The sequence below is a fragment of the Oncorhynchus gorbuscha genome, linkage group LG08 (genome assembly GCF_021184085.1).
Source record: "Oncorhynchus gorbuscha isolate QuinsamMale2020 ecotype Even-year linkage group LG08, OgorEven_v1.0, whole genome shotgun sequence".
NCBI classification, from domain to species: Eukaryota; Metazoa; Chordata; class Actinopteri; order Salmoniformes; family Salmonidae; genus Oncorhynchus; species Oncorhynchus gorbuscha.
In genome coordinates, this window is record NC_060180.1 from 71,096,441 (window position 1) to 71,113,920 (window position 17,480).

Consider the following 17,480-nt stretch of genomic DNA (forward strand, 5'->3'; position numbering starts at 1 on the left):
TTTAATTATACTTTTCTTTATGGGGGCGTGTTCGTTAACAATACCACTACCAAGGTCATTACAGGAAACACCAGACTGGTACCTATCAGGATTATTTGTGAGGATAACGTTGAGGAGAGTAGCCTTTTCTGGATGTTTGGAGTCATACCCTGTGGGATTGGTAATACTCTGAGAAAGATTTAGCAAGTCTTTAGTACTTGGTCAGATGGTTTAATCATGTCCCAGTTTAGGTCACCTAACAGGACAAATTCAGACTTAGTGTAAGGGGCCAGGAGAGAGATTAGGGTGGGCAGGGTACAGGCCGGTGCTGATGAAGGACAATATCACCCAACAACAGTCAACGAAGAGCTATTTGAAAGTTTAATGCTTAAAACCAGCTAATCAAATTGTTTGGGGACAGATTTGGTGGAGACAACCGAGCCCTGAAGGTGTTCCTTGGTAAAGATTGCCACTCCACCACCTTTGGAATATCTGTCTTGCCGAAAAAGGTCATAACCAGAAAGGTTAACATCAGTATTCAAAACACTCTTCCTTAACCACGTCTCAGTAATGACCAAAACATCTGTATTGGAGCTGTGAACCCACACGTTAACGTGCAGTACACCCAGGATATTACGAGAGCAGAAAGCAGCGAAGCAGATGTCAGAGCACACGTCAGAATTGTGGCTAGCAACAGTATATTGTGGCATTTGGTAGCTGACAAGATTTGATAAATAACTGGTACTTCAAATGAACGAATCCCTGTCAGTTATGTGTAGTATCTGCATACTAATACCAATTTATTTTAGAATACATTGTTTTGAATGATAATGACCCAACTGCAGCCGGTGGGTGGGCAGCTAACGCTCTGTCGGCCTTGCTGCTGCGCTCAGGTAGAAAGTTGCTCGAGTAGAGCGTTTCTCTATTTACCAGCAAAGCAGATTGGAGATATGGACTATCCTGCTAGCATACAGTGAAAGCAAAAGCCAGAACTATCATCGGAGGTGTAGTTGGCAATGTTGAAAGAGAGAGAGGGAGGTGAAAATTTACAATTTATTTCAATGTAAGCTGTTGAAAAGTTAGACTTTTTTTGAGGGTGTACAAAACTGTATATATTATTCCCCAAGTTGCTAAGCAACCATATTTTAAAAATTGTATATATATATATATATATATATATGTGTTTATATATTTGTTTTATTCTTTTCAACAAAAGCTTAATACTGATGGTATTAGTATGCAGATACTACACATAACTGACAGGGATTCGTTCATTTGAAGTACCAGTTATTTATCAAATCTTGTCAGCTACCAAATGCACCACCAGCCAAGCTAGAATCGCAACGATGTTCAAGCTGTAGGGGTTTTACCACTCCCATCCTCTCTGCCCGCCCGCTTCTGTGGTGTTTTGCGCTTGAGGAAACGTTCCATAACTGCAGGTGACAGTAAATTAACTACCTTGGTTTTATACTTGTTCACACACACACACACACACACACACACACACACACACACACACACACACACACACACACACACACACACACACACACACACACACACACACACACACACACACACACACACACACACACACACACACACACACACACACAATACAGGCACAGATTTTCCATTATATTAACCAGATACTGTAGTGGCCACTCTTAACAATGAACAATAAATGTCTTCAAAAATGGAAGGCAGTCAATGAGGAGGCAAGATCAAGTTGGGCCATTCTAGCCAATGAGAGCTGTACGCGTGTGAACACCCTAAGCATTACGAAACTTCTATTCGATCAAATAAGCCATACCGTTTTTGTTAACCAAATTTGACACTTACATTCACCTCCATACAACAACTCCTTGCTTGGTGAGTGACACCGCCTGCTGGAGAATACAGACATCTCTCTCTCTCTCTCTCTCTCTCTCTCTTCGCCTCTGCTACAGTAGGCAGGACGTAACCTTTCACCAAAATGGAAACAACGGAGCACGTGCCAACTAACCCTGCACCCATTAAAACCTCCCCACTATACCAACTAACCCTGCACCCATTAAAACCTCACCACTATACCAACTAACCCTGCACCCATTAAAACCTCACCACTATACCAACTAACCCTGCACCCATTAAAACCTCACCACTATACCAACTAACCCTGCACCCATTAAAACCTCCCCACTATACCAACTAACCCTGCACCCACTAAAACCTCCCCACTATACCAACTAACCCTGCACCCATTAAAACTTCCCCACTATACCAACTAACCCTGCACCCACTAAAACCTCCCCACTATACCAACTAACCCTGCACCCATTAAAACCTCCCCACAATACCAACTAACCCTGCACCCACTAAAACCTGACCACTATACCAACTAACACTGCACCCATTAAAACCTCCCCACTATACCAACTAACCCTGCACCCATTAAAACCTCCCCACTATACCAACTAACCTTGTGTAACAGTATAACTTTAGTCCGTCCCTCTCCTCGCCCCAACCTGGGCTCGAACCAGGGACCCTCTGCACACATCAACCGTCACCCTCGAAGCATCGTTACCCATTACCCATCGCTTCTAAAAGAACGTTTTACGTCCGCTCCTATCCTCGTTACTCCTGACGTCACTAGACAATTCATTGTCGAGGTTGTAGGCGTGGGAGCCATTCTATCCCAGCGCTTCAGTCTGACGATAAGGTTCATCCTTGCGCTTAGTTTTTCTCATCGCCAAAAGCCGCAGCCCTTGCAGAGCAAGGGGAACCACTACTTCAAGGTCTCAGAGCGCGTGACGTCACCGATTGAAACGCTATTAGCGCGCACCACCGCTAACTAGCTAGCCATTTCACATTGGTTACACTTGCACCCATTAAAACCTCCCCACTATACCAACTAACCCTGCACCCATTAAAACCTCCCCACTATACCAACTAACCCTGCACCCATTAAAACCTCCCCACTCTACCAACTAACCGGGTTTCACTATACCAACTAACCCTGCACCCATTAAAACCTCCCCACTATACCAACTAACCCTGCACCCATTAAAACCTCCCCACTATACCAACTAACCCTGCACCCATTAAAACCTCCCCACTATACCAACTAACCCTGCACCCATTAAAACCTCCCCACTATACCAACTAACCCTGCACCCATTAAAACCTCCCCACTATACCAACTAACCCTGCACCCATTAAAACCTCCCCACTATACCAACTAACCCTGCACCCCCATTAAAACCTCCCCATTAAAACTAACCCTGCACCCATTAAAACCTCACTATACCAACTAACCCTGCACCCATTAAAACCTCCCCACTATACCAACTAACCCTGCACCCATTAAAACCTCCCCACTATACCAACTAACCCTGCACCCATTAAAACCTCACCACTATACCAACTAACCCTGCACCCATTAAAACCTCCCCACTATACCAACTAACCCTGCACCCATTAAAACCTCCCCACTATACCAACTAACCCTGCACCCATTAAAACCTCCCCACTATACCAACTAACACTGCACCCATTAAAACCTCCCCACTATACCAACTAACCCTGCACCCATTAAAACCTCCCCACTATACCAACTAACCCTGCACCCATTAAAACCTCCCCACTATACCAACTAACCCTGCACCCATTAAAACCTGACCACTATACCAACTAACCCTGCACCCATTAAAACCTCCCCACTATACCAACTAACCCTGCACCCATTAAAACCTGACCACTATACCAACTAACCACTGCACCCATTAAAACCTCCCCACTATACCAACTAACCCTGCACCCATTAAAACCTGACCACTATACCAACTAACACTGCACCCACTAAAACCTCACCACTATTCCACTACTTTGGCCCTGTCTGATCCTACTCCAGGCCAACAGCCTTGGAAGACAGGACACTACCGTTCAAAACATCGTGTAACTCTTCTGCAGTAAAATCTCATACACCCAAGTACTTCTCTGCAGCTGCCCCCACAACATCTATCCTCTATCCTCTGTGATTTAAGCTCCATTCCTGCGGTACAATTGACAACCATGACCATGAACCCCCCCCCCCCAAAAAAACTTACTGGAGGCACATGTTATTCCTTTCACTCTCTATTGGCCTCGGCCTACTCACAGTGCTCCTTAGGATCCCTCACCCTGGGCCCATCTATCTTCCTCTACTACTCTCTTCACTGGCTCAGCATGCCACACCTTCTGCACTACTCTGATCCTGGCAACCTGAACTTGCCTTTCTCTCAGCAACTTGCCTTTCTCTTCCACTACCACTGCATTGGTTGACATGACAGACCAGTGGCTCAATGCTATGGATAAAGGTAGGTTTGTAGGTGTACTATTTTTAGATTTCAGTGCAGCATTTGATTTAGTGGATCATGAAATTATTTGGACAAAATGAATGCATTATGGTTTTAGGGATGTAGCATTGAATTGGGTACAGTCATATCTAACTGACAGGAAACAGTCCACCTATATCAATGGTTCATTTTCTTCCCCTCATGTGGAATACCGCAGGGCAGCTGCCTTGGGCCACTTCTCTACTTAATATACACCAACGACCTTCCCTATGCCTTGGTTGAAACTCAAGCTACTATATTTGCAGATGATACTACAATTTATGCAGCAAGACAATCGGTTAAACAGGTACAGCAAGCTTTGCAAAGAGATTTGGAGATTATCAGGAAATGGGTTTGCCAAAACAAACTTCCTTTAAACACCAAGAAAACCAAATATGTTGGTCTGTTCAACGAGGAAAAGGCCAAAACAGCATGGGATACAATTAAGTATGGGAGGAGTACAAATTGAAGAAGTGGCAGAAACCAAACTATTGGGAGTGCTGCTAGACAACTGCTTATCATGGTCGTCTCAAATAACGAATCTATGTAAAAAAACATATTAAAACAGCATGCATAATCAGAAGGATAGCTAAATATTTTCCAGGTAAAATCCTCCAGCAAATAACACAGGCATTGGTTGAGAGTCAAGTGAACTATTGTTCGGTGGTCTGGAGAAATGCATCATCTAGTGAAGTTAGGAGGCTGCAGAATGCACAGAATAAAGCAGCAAGGATTGTTTTAAGGTGGAGATGGTTCTTCTGTTGCAGTCATGGGTTGTTTTAAGTGGAGATATGGTTCTTCTGTTGCAGTCATGGGTTGTTTTAAGGTGGAGATGGTTCTTCTGTTGCAGTCATGGGTTGTTTTAAGGTGGAGATATGGTTCTTCTGTTGCAGTCATGGGTTGTTTTAAGGCGGAGATGGTTCTTCTGTTGCAGTCATGGGTTGTTTTAAGGTGGAGATGGTTCTTCTGTTGCAGTCATGGGTTGTTTTAAGGTGGAGATATGGTTCTTCTGTTGCAGTCATGGGTTGTTTTAAGGTGGAGATATGGTTCTTCTGTTGCAGTCATGGGTTGTTTTAAGGTGGAGATATGGTTCTTCTGTTGCAGTCATGGGTTGTTTTAAGGTGGAGATGGTTCTTCTGTTGCAGTCATGGGTTGTTTTAAGGTGGAGATGGTTCTTCTGTTGCAGTCATGGGTTGTTTTAAGGTGGAGATATGGTTCTTCTGTTGTAGTCATGGGTTGTTTTAAGGTGGAGATGGTTCTTCTGTTGCAGTCATGGGTTGTTTTAAGGTGGAGATATGGTTCTTCTGTTGCAGTCATGTGCAGTGTTCTTGGTTGGTCATCAATCGACAAGATAATTGAAAAAAACATGCTTATCTTATTTTATAATATACATAATTTAAAACGGCCAAGTTCTATTCACAATGGTATTCAGTTGGTAAGAGACAGACATTCCGTAAATACTAGGAATAGACTGTCCACCATCTATGCGTTATCCAGACAGAAAAAAGAAATGGGCAAAAGAACATTTTGATTTAAGAGCAATAAAGAAATGGAATAAATTAACTGAGCAAACTAGAAACCTTTCAATATATAAGTTTAAACATTATTTAAAAACCATTTAAATATAGTATATAGAAATGTTGTGGAACTACAGTAGATGAAGAATCAATATTTGTTTAGATTTGAGTATTTATTGGGTCATTATGTTAGTGTATTATGTATGTTTGTAATAGTGTGTTATATGTGAAAGTGTGTTTGTATTATACATTGTATTTGAATGTTTAAGGACTCTTGGAAGATTAGTCCAAATGGGGACTAAAAGAGATCTAATAAAATCAAATCAGCAGACACCTCTGATCTCCAGCACCATGTGTACCCCTACAGTTAACACACACAACGTTTTCCACCAATACAACACATTCTTTGTCTCATGTCCCCCTGCACACTGCTTGCCCCTATAGGTGTTTGGCATGTCTGGTAATAGAGCAGGATTTGGATGAGTCTTTTGCAATCTGGGATCCTTGGGATGTCCCTAACCTAAACTCTACCGAACCTTTTTTATTTAACTAGGCAAGTCAGTTTCAGAACAAATTCTCATTTACATTGACAGTTTACCCAGGACAACAGTGCACCGCCCTATGGGACTCCCAATCACAGCCTGGAATCGAACCATGGTCTGTAGTGACGCCTCTAGCACTGAGATGCAGTATCTTAGACCGCTGCGCCACTCGGGAGCACAACACCTAAACCTTTACCATTTTATACATTTCAACTAGTCGTCCCAAGGATCCCGGATAGCACGGACCGGGTGGATGTATACACAGGAAATAAAGAACCTTTGTTTGTAAGAAGTTCGTAAACACTGGTCTGTGTTCATTAATTGGCTTTAACGTTGTAACCAACGTTGCACTACCACCTACTGTACTGTGACAGTAGCGCGCACAAGGAAAGGACAGGGCAGACAGGGAATGGATGGATAATGGACAGTCACATTTCCATCTGGATTGTTTTTAAACATTGCACCCTCCTGGGCAGATTTGTGTGGGGAAAAAGGCTAACAGATTGTGGTGAATGACATTTTATTTTTGTGTCAAATTGCCAGTTGGCAATCCAATCCCTGACACAAACATTACAATAATTCAGTTATTATACTTCCTGTGTTCTGTGCAGTGCACATTGCATAAAGACTGAAGAAGAAATCAATACATAATAGTAAATAAGGTCACAGCACATGATCATTGTTAAACACAATAACAAAATGTAGGGGTGACAATTTATACTTGTTTACATTAAAAATGCATACGGTCTACCTATGTTGTGCTTATTTCAATCTCTCTTGTAGACTTACGGTACATTTGCAGTTTGTCAAGGATATTGTCAATGGGTTGCTGTATAATGCTGACAGAAAAAAGGCAATATTTGACACAAAACAGAATATATATTATTTTTCTGTCAGCATTATACAGCAAACCATTGACAATATCCTTTGCACGCACGCACGCACGCACACACGCACACACGCACACACACACACACACACACACTCACACACTCACACACTCACACACTCACACACTCACACACTCACACACACACTAGATATTACAAATAGGCAAAAAGTTAAAGTTGCAAAAGATGGATGCCTACTTGTCTGTTGACTAGAACCTACAACCAATTGCAAGCCATTAATGCCATCAACTAAATGTTATCAATGTTGAGCGAAAAAAAAGTATGACTGAGTCTGCATCTCAAGAAGGCAGTGTGTAAAAGCCAAGAACTAAGAACAAGAATCTTGCTGATGTTTCCTCAATGTGTTTTTCCGTTGAAATGTCTTCCCACAAGCCAAACACTTATGAGGCTTCTCTCCTGTGTGCCTCAACATATGCCGTTTTAGATGAGTCTGAGTGAAACAGCGTATTTTACACATTGTGCACGCAAATGGCCGCTCTCCTGTATGACTCTGTTGATGGACTTTCAGGTTACCCTTCAGACTAAAACGTTTGCCACAGTCTGGGCAAATGTACGGCTGTTCTCCTGTGTGTACAAGTGTGTGTTTTTTCAAGTTAGACAGAGATGTGAAATCTTTACCACATGTGTCACATAGATGTCGTCTGTCAATATGAGAACGAACATGATTGCGTAATTTCTTATCTTCAGCAAATATCTTGCCACAAAACCTACAGGTGAACCCATCTCCTGTGTGACATACCATGTGTGCTTTCATTTTTTTTTTATTCGTGTACTGTCCCTGACAATGAGGGCAGGAGAAGACAGTTTTTTGTTCTGTGGGAACATTCTCAGGTACGACGAGATTACGATGATTTGGCCCACAACCGCTCTTAATTCCCCGATGTCTCTTCAAATCGCTGGCGGTACCAAAGCTCTTTGAACATATGGTGCACATGAAGGGTCCCTGACCCTGTGAATGACGTCTCAGATGCTGCATCATGGTCTTTTTATAAGCAAAACATTTTGAGCACAAAGGGCATGTTCTAGATTTTAGCCAGGCTGGGGGAGAGATGCCAGGTGGCTGCGTCTGAGTATCGAAGGTTGTTGGGTTCTGGGGTGAAGTGCTATGGCTCTGGGGAATATCTGTCCCATTCTCCCTTGGAATGGGAGAACTGCTTCTGTCGGCTGGATCAACCTCCTCTAGATCAACCTCCCCTGGATGCTGGTTTGGATCAACCTCCCCTGGAAGCTGGTTTGGATCAACCTCCCCTGGAAGCTGGTTTGGATCAACCTCCCCTGGAAGCTGGTTTGGATCAACCTCCCCTGGAAGCTGGTTTGGATAAACCTCCCCTGGAAGCTGGTTTGGATAAACCTCCCCTGGAAGCTGGTTTGGATAAACCTCCCCTGGAAGCTGGTTTGGATAAACCTCCCCTGGAAGCTGGTTTGGATAAACCTCCCCTGGAAGCTGGTTTGGATAAACCTCCCCTGGAAGTTGGTTTGGATAAACCTCCCCTGGAAGCTGGTTTGGATAAACCTCCCCTGGAAGCTGGTTTGGATAAGCCTCCTCACTCCAGTCTTGCTGTCCTCCGTGAAAGTGAATCTTCTCACACTCATTTGGCTGGCATCGCTGCAAGTAATTTAAGAAGTTAACGTCTGTGTTGCAGGACTGAGGGATCTCCATCTCATTTCCCCCTGCAGGTAGTTGCTGTTGTCTTTGGTTCATCTCCTGACAAATGTTTGCCTGCGGCTGCGTTGTTTGAGGAGTTATTTTCCTGCACTCATTACATTTTCTTGAATCTGGAAAACTCAAACAATTCTTTGAGTGTTTCTGAAGATCTAATTTGCTTGGGAAACTTTCCCCACAATCGTGGCACAAGTAAGACAGTATATTGTGTTGAAATCTTAGGTGCTTTCTCATGGTCTCTGCGGTATCGAAAGTTTCATTGCACAAAAGACATGTTCTGTAGTGATTGTAGAACTGTGCCTGAATGGGCAGAGCATTGGAGGTTGTTGGGTTCTGGGATGTAGTGCTTGAGGGCTGTGGTATCACTGCAGCTGTAAGTGTGTTGGCCTCTGGGTGTGCCTTCCTGGAGAGTTGCTGTTGGTTCACCTCACACTTGTTTGGCTCAGAAAGATCAAAGGACTTATTACACATAATGCAACAGATAATATTTTTGTGTTTCTTATGCATCTTCAGGAGTTGACGGTGTTTGGATTCCAGATGCTTTCTCAAATCATTTCTGCATCCAAAGGTCTTATTACACAAAGAGCAACAGAAAAACGTTTTGTGTTTCTTGTGTATCTTCAGGAGTTGACCGTGTTGGGATTTCAGGTGCTTTCTCAAATAATTTCTACTATAGACAGTTTTATGACACACACGGCATGTCCTGGCTTTGGACGACTCTGCTAGCTCCGTCTGATCCACCACGGATGTCGTAGACATGTTGTCCTCTTCAGGTTGAGCTGCCGCCTCACACACATTCTGCTGATGTTTCTGTAAGTCCTCATGGTGTTCAAAGTCTTGTCCACACTGGGTGCACTTGGAAGGGCTCTGCTCATTGTGACATCTCATGTGTGCCGTCAAATCCTTTGCTTCGCTGAAAGTCTTTCCACACAAGGAGCATATTTTGACACGCTTGCTTCTTTTAGGCTGCCCTGTGGTAAGGGATGGGTCAGGGGCCAGAGAATACTGAGGTTGACCATCGGACGGCTCTTCATTGATATTCCTCTCATTCTTTTGTGATATGACCTGTCCTCTTCTCTGTCCTTGGGATCCCACTTTGTCAATCTGAAGCCTCTCTCTCCTCGGTGTTGAATAGACCTCTGTCACAGGTAAAAGCATATCAGCAATGTCAAGTCTGTGCAGCTGCACTGTTGGCTGATGGAGCCAACAGGAAGTAGATAAACTAGAAATGTCCTGCACTTCCTGTTGGCTGCTGTAGGCTTTTCCTTGGATTTTCAGCCCACTGTCAGTGTGAAGGTGGTGAAAATATGTATTATTTTGCATATATTTTGCTAGCTCTTTACCTGGTGTGTTGTGTTTAATATTTTTCTCTGTAGTTTCATTGTATATATGCCCTACCTCTAAAGAAGCAGACTCCACCCCTTTGTGCACAGGCTCCACCCCTCTGTGCACAGGCCCCACCCCTTTGTGCACCGGCTCCACCCCTTTGTGCACAGGCTCCACCCCTTTGTGCACAGTTCGGTCTGAATCAATCCCCAGTTCCAACAAAGGGATCATGTCTGACTCATTGTCAGATGAGACATGGCTCATACATTGCTGCACAGGTTCTGATTGGACCTCTGGGTCAGCTTCGATTGGGATTTGATTGTCGCCAGAAAACAGACCTGAGGACAGGATGACAAGAAAAGTCTATATATATATTTTTTTAAACATTAAAGGCTAACATGTTATATCCTCACATTGCAGATCGGACTTTTCTAGACCCCTCTTCCCGACGGCTAAAGGTCCAGAAGATTCTGTGCATGTGCGGGATGTCTCTCCTCTACTCCTAGAGAACAGGATGCTCTGGTGAATTGTGCTTGTTTAATCAAGTTAAATCAAAGTCTGAATCAAATGTCTGCAAGATCACATAATGATAGTATTCTACATAACACAACCAAATATAATAGCATAGTATAACGTTACTAAGCATAATATAATGCTCACTGTAGGCTACTTAATTCAAAACAACACTGTGCAACTCAAGAAGATCTAAATGCATATCTCCATGAACTCTGAGATGAAATGTTTGGTATGCCGAGATGCTGCACGGACGTTGCACTGGTAAAACATTAAGAATTGTCATTCACGTCTGACAGTCAGAAATGTGAAGGGAGGTTTTCTACTAGTAGAGCAGAAGACAGTACGAGTAGAGCAGAAGACAGTACGAGTAGAGCAGAAGACAGTACGAGTAGAGCAGAAGACAGTACGAGTAGAGCAGAAGACAGTACGAGTAGAGCAGAAGACAGTACGAGTAGAGCAGAAGACAGTAGAAGAAGAAAAAAAGTCAATATTAAAACATTAAAGCCAAACATTAAAATGTTATAGGCTATCTGATAACATTATTTCCTGTCCAAAGTGAAGGGAGGTTTTCTACTAGTTAGAGCAGAGACTGTTCAACTAAATTATATATTATATACTTTATATTATATTATATATACTTTATATATTCACTTTGTATGTTGTCTACCTCACTTGCTTTGGCAATGTTAACACGTTTCCCATGCCAATAAAGCCCTTGAATTGAATTGAATTGACTGTGCGTGTAGTAAAGAATCCCCCACATGCGCTGAAGCGTCGGGACCTTCAGCTGTCGGGAAGAGGGTCCAGAAAAAGCTTAAAAATCACATAACATTATTTCCTGTCCAAAGTCTATTTCTCCTACCATTGGTGTCTACATGTCCACATGTATTGTTGTGGTGCTGGAGAAGGGTCTTCAAAGGTTGAGGGTGGGATACACACTGCACACACTCCTCCAGGACAGAGGGGTCAGGTAGGAACCAAGATGCCGTCTAATGGGAAGAGAGAGAATGGCTTTTAAAAAGGTCAATGTATCCATTTTGTATTATAACATAAAAACACGTGGTAGCTTTTAAGAAATATGTCTTTATGCATATTTTCACTCTGTTATAACCATCTAGTAATTCACTTAAAGAGCATTTGTCATTTAAGGACAAATATCTTTGTACAGTGAATTTTAAAAACAACTTTTATGACAGTATGCTGCTGAAGGTAACAAGATGTTAGCATGGTCCCTGATGAAGGTAATAAGATGTTAGCATGGTCCCCGATGAAGGTAATAAGATGTTAGCATGGTCCCCGATGAAGGTAATAAGATGTTAGCATGGTCCCCGATGACGGTAATAAGATGTTAGCATGGTCCCTGATGAAGGTAATAAGATGTTAGCATGGTCCCCGATGAAGGTAATAAGATGTTAGCATGGTCCCCGATGACGGTAATAAGATGTTAGCATGGTCCCCGATGAAGTTAATAAGATGTTAGCATGGTCCCCGATGACGGTAATAAGATGTTAGCATGGTCCCCGATGACGGTAATAAGATGTTAGCATGGTCCCTGATGAAGGTAATAAGATGTTAGCATGGTCCCCGATGAAGGTAACAAGATGTTAGCATGGTCCCTGTTAAAGGTAATAAGATGTTAGCATGGTACCTGTTGAAGGGTTGGTGCTGGAAGCAGCTTCTCCAGCCTGGAGAGGAACTCCCACACCAGAGTCTGCAGTGCTGAGTTATACTTGGGGCCAAATTCCTCTGAAAACACACTCTAAGAAACAAACAAGTAGAGGAAATTCAGTACTTTTTTCCCCTTAAAAAAAAAACTTTTAGCCTTTTTTCTACCCAATTGGATGTTACAGTCTTGTCTCATCACTGTAACTCCCGTACAGACTTGGGAGAGGCGAAGGTCGTGAGCCGTGCGTCCCCCGAAACAAAACCCAACCAAGCAGCACTGCTTCTTGACACAATCACTTAACCCGGAAGCCAGCCACACCAATGTGTGGGAGGGTACACCGTTCGCCTGACGGCCGTGTCGACGTGCGCTGCGCCCGGCCCGCCACAGGAGTCACTAGCGCGCGATGGGACAAGGTCATCCCTGCCGGGCCAAACCCTCCCCTAAACCGGACGACGCTGGGCCAAATTGTGCGCTGCTCCATGGGTCTCCCGGGTCGCGTCCGGCTGCAACAGAGCCTAGACTCGAACCCAGAAACTCTAGTGGCAAAGCTAGCACTGCCTTAGACCACTGCACCACTCGGGAGGCCCAATATTCAGTACTTTAAAAAAAATCTAATAATAAGTTTCAATTCCTTGTAAAAGCATTCACTCTGGAGTCATCACCATCAAGGATTCTTGGAAGATTAGAGCGAATGAGGACTAAATGAGAGTCTAATCAAATAAAATCTAAAATCATCAGCAGCTACTTAGTTACAAATCTGACCTGAAAGAAGTATTCCTTCTCGACTGGGTCTTCCAGCAGAGTTTGAATCAGCTTCAGGAAGTTTGATTCTGACGCTTCCACCTCTGGATCAGAAATCTACAGGAAGTATAGATAGCTCAGTCATAATAAATTCAACTAAGTAGCAGCGTTACAAGTCTTGATCTGTTACTGGGTAGTACTAACCTCCTTGCCCCTATGAGTGATGATACAGGTCTTCATCCTGTTCAGGTGTGGCTGGATAGTCTCAGGGTTGGCTAGGTGATCAGAGCGACACAACTCCAGAACCAGCTGATGAAGTAAAAGTTAGACTGGTGGGTGGGCCAACAAACAAACAAAACTGAGCACTGACATCAGAAGATGAGAGTTGAGGAACTCTGGCCACTCCCTGGTCTCCACCAATCAGCACCATCTCTCACCTGTGCTCGCAGCCCCATGATGAGTTGGACTCTCTCCCTGTAACTCATCATATCAGGAACTATCTCCAACACAGTGGTGACAAACTCCTCCACCAACCCGTAGTCCATTACGTCTCTCTGCTGAACAACTTGCCATAGAGCTGCAGACACCAGCCGCAGTGGAGGAACCAACAGACGCAGAGATGATAGGGGGAGAGGGAGACCTACAGCAGACACACATTCAGTTAGATAACAGAGATGATAGAGGGAGACCTACAGCAGACACAAATTCAGTTAGCTGGATAACAGAGATGACAGGAGGACCTACTTTTTTGTTTACCTTTATTTAACTAGGCAAGTCAGTTAAGAACAAATTCTTATTTTCAATGACGGCCTAGGAACAGTGGGTTAACTGCCTGTTCAGGGGTAGAACGACAGATTTGTCAGCTCGGGAGTTTGAACTTGCAACCTTCCGGTTACTAGTCCAACGCTCTATAATAATAATAATAATAATAATATAATAATAATAATATAATAATAATAATAATATATGCCATTTAGCAGACGCTTTTATCCAAAGCGACTTACAGTCATGTGTGCATACATTCTACGTATGGGTGGTCCCGGGGATCGAACCCACTACCCTGGCGTTACAAGCGCCATGCTCTACCAACTGGCAGGTATCTTATGAGTAGTCCAAGGAAAAATTCTAAGATCCGATGACAGCATTGGGAATGTATTTTCTTGCAGAAATCTCAGAGATCAATTGGTAAAAGCTCTGATTTGACAAAATCAAATCAAATTTATTTATATAGCCCTTCGTACATCAGCTGATATCTCAAAGTGCTGTACAGAAACCCAGCCAAAAACCCCAAACAGCAAGCAATGCAGGTGTAGAAGCACGGTGGCTAGGAAAAACTCCCTAGAAAAGGCCAAAACCTAGGAAGAAACCTAGAGAGGAACCAGGCTATGTGGGGCGGCCAGTCCTCTTCTGGCTGTGCCGGGTGGAGATTATAACAGAACATGGCCAAGATGTTCAAAGATGTACCACCCCAAAATACCCCTGCACAAGTGTAATGGCTGCAGTCAATGCAATGGCACTTACAAATACTTCAAACACACCCAAACAGGGACAGAGATCCCCCCCCCAAAAAAGTTGTTGTTACCAAGTGCTCCACTAAGGCAGTTAATTATCTTATAACTTGTCCTTGTGGTAAAAAATTATGTGGGTAAAATTAAGCGCAAATTAAAAGTACGAATCTCGGAGCATCGTAGCACCGTTCTTGTGATTTTGCTAGTCATTGTAAATGTTTGTAGGCTTATATAGCCAAATTGTATCTATGATCGTATATCTATTTATGTTTTTTATATGTTATATTTATATCTGTAAAGTAACCAATGATATCAAGCCATACCCGGCCATGATTACAGACACCTGTGTGTCCTTTGACACTATATAAACTAGTGACCCGCAATTTTTGTTATTATACCCTGAGGAAGACAGCTTGACTGTCGAAACGTTGGTTATTATGTTATTAAATTATTGCATCTGAGCTCCTAGAGTGTGCGGCTCAACTTTTCTTTTTCAAGCCTTACATTCCGCTTGCCAGCACCTCGCCTAAACAACTGTGCGTTTCTCTCGCCTCCAGGTCAAGTATTTCTCTAGGATTTCTACTATATGAACAGATAACTACAGCTGGTTGGTGTAAATGTGACTTAAATGCCTCTAAATATCAGACTCGTAAGATTATGCAAACTGAACATCAAAATTGCTTTTACACTTCAAACCCTCAAAACACGTGCCACCAAAATGTAAACGTATGAATAACGTTTTCAGACCAAATTATACACCAAATGTATGCTAGATCTCGACAAGGAATGAGTTTCTATGGGAGTAACATAACTAACCGTCTCTAAAAGCTTCCATCCGATGCCGTTTTTGCACTTGCAACTATATAGCGTTGGGCATCTCTGGCATTAAACAGGGTTTGGATGTAAACACGGGAAATAAAGAACCTTTTGTCGTAAAAAGGTCGTAAACACTGGTCTCTGTTCATTCATTGGCGGAAACGTCGTAACCAATATTGCACTGCCACCTACTGTACTGCACTCTTTATTCAGAACATTGGGCCCTCCTGGGCAGTTTTACCGGAAAAAAGCTGTACTTGTTCTTTTTTTCTAAACACATTTACTGAACAAATATACAGTCATTCATATTTGGGGGAAAAAGGCTGACATTTTGTGGCTTTCACAACAGTTCATTATTCTGTGTGTAACATACATGGGGCAAAGTAGTTCTGTGGACATTCATTACTGGATAGTAACACATTATCATTGTGAAACACCATATTTATTTTGAACCCTTATTTTAAGAGGTAAATTGGCTGAGAACACATTCTCATTTACAGCATAAACCTGGGGAATAGTTACAGGGGAGAGAAATGAGAATTGGAACCTGGGGATGATTAGGTGACCAAGATGGTATGAGGGCAATATTTGGGAATTTAGCCAGAACACCGGGGTTAACACCCCTACAATAAGTGCCAGGGGATCTTTAGTGACCACAGAGAGTCAGGACACCCGTTTACATCCCATCCAAAAGATGGCACCTTACAAAGGGCAATGTCCCCAAGATATTATTTTTAGACCAGAGGAAAGAGTGCCACCTACTGGCCCTCCAACACCACTTCCAGCAGCATCTGGTCTCCCATCCAGGGACCAACCAGGACCAACCCTGCTTAGCTTCAGAGGAAAGCCAGCAGTGGGATGGTATGCTGCTGGCAACATGAACCATATAGCTTCTTACATCTTTTGCAAGTTCAAAATGCATATGGGCTACTTATTTTGTGCTTATTTCAATCGTGTATACTTACATTTGCAGTTTGTAAAGGATATTGACAATGTGTTGCTGTACAATGCTGAGAAGCAACATGCAAAAGAAAAAACCCAACATTTTCCATTGATGGAAAAAATATTAAATTGTCATCCTTGAGTAAAAGTGAGTCACCCAGTAAAATACTACTTGAGTAAAAGTCCATAATTATTTGATTTTAAATACTTGATTTTAAATGCTAAAATATATTTAAGTTTCCTTATATTAAGCAAACCAGATTTACAGAATAAAACACTCAGACATCATTTACAAACAAAGCATTTGTGTTTAGTGAGTCCACGAGATCAGAGGCAGTATGGATGACCAGGGATGTTCTCTTGATAAGTGAGTGAATTGGACCATTTTCCTGTCCTCCTAAGCCTTAAAAATGTAACAAGTACTTTTGGGTGTCAGAGAAAATGTATGGAGTAAAAAGTACATTATTTTCTTTAAGAATGTAGTGAAGTAAAAGTTGTAATAAATATAAATAGTAAAGTACAGATACACCATCCCACCCCCCACCACCTTTCCCTCAGAACATCCTCAATTCATTGGGGCATGGACTCTACAAGGTGTCGAAAGTGTTCCACAGGGATACTGGGCCATGTTGACTCCAATGCTTCCCACAGTTGTCAAGTTGGCTGGATGTGGACCATTCCTGATACACACGGGAAACTATTGAGTAAAAAAAAACATGCAGCAGCGTTGTAGTTCTTGACACAAAGATTGTGAGTCCCATAGGGCGGCGCATAATTGACCTAGCGTCGTTCTGCCCCTGAACAAGACACTGTTCCCCGGTAGGCTGTCATTGTAAATAAAAATGTGTTCTTAACTGACTTGCCAAGTTAAATAAAGGTAAAATGATTTTTTAACAAGTGACCTCTAAGGGATCATAGCTTTCATCTATGTCATGGAAAGAGCCAGTGTTCTTAATGTTTTGTATACTGTTTATTTTGACTACTTTCTACATTGTGGA

The 17,480-nt window shown here is 42.7% G+C and overlaps 1 protein-coding gene across 2 annotated transcripts; it reads right to left on the reverse strand.

Annotated features, from left to right (window-relative positions):
• Positions 1-7,365: 7,365 nt before the first annotated feature.
• On the reverse strand, positions 7,366-15,668 carry LOC124042146. 2 transcript variants are annotated; one of them, XM_046360522.1, is made up of 7 exons: positions 15,541-15,668; positions 13,654-13,856; positions 13,421-13,525; positions 13,238-13,333; positions 12,458-12,568; positions 11,672-11,798; positions 7,366-10,631 (listed from the first exon to the last, which is right to left on the reverse strand). In XM_046360522.1, exons 1-7 carry the CDS (start codon positions 15,557-15,559, stop codon positions 7,612-7,614), a joined length of 3,681 nt encoding a protein of 1,226 aa, XP_046216478.1. In that variant the 5' UTR covers positions 15,560-15,668; the 3' UTR covers positions 7,366-7,611. The 2 variants fall into 2 exon arrangements, with proteins under 2 accessions (XP_046216478.1, XP_046216479.1); XM_046360523.1 differs by having other exon boundaries at positions 10,609-10,631; positions 11,672-12,361.
• Positions 15,669-17,480: the final 1,812 nt, after the last annotated feature.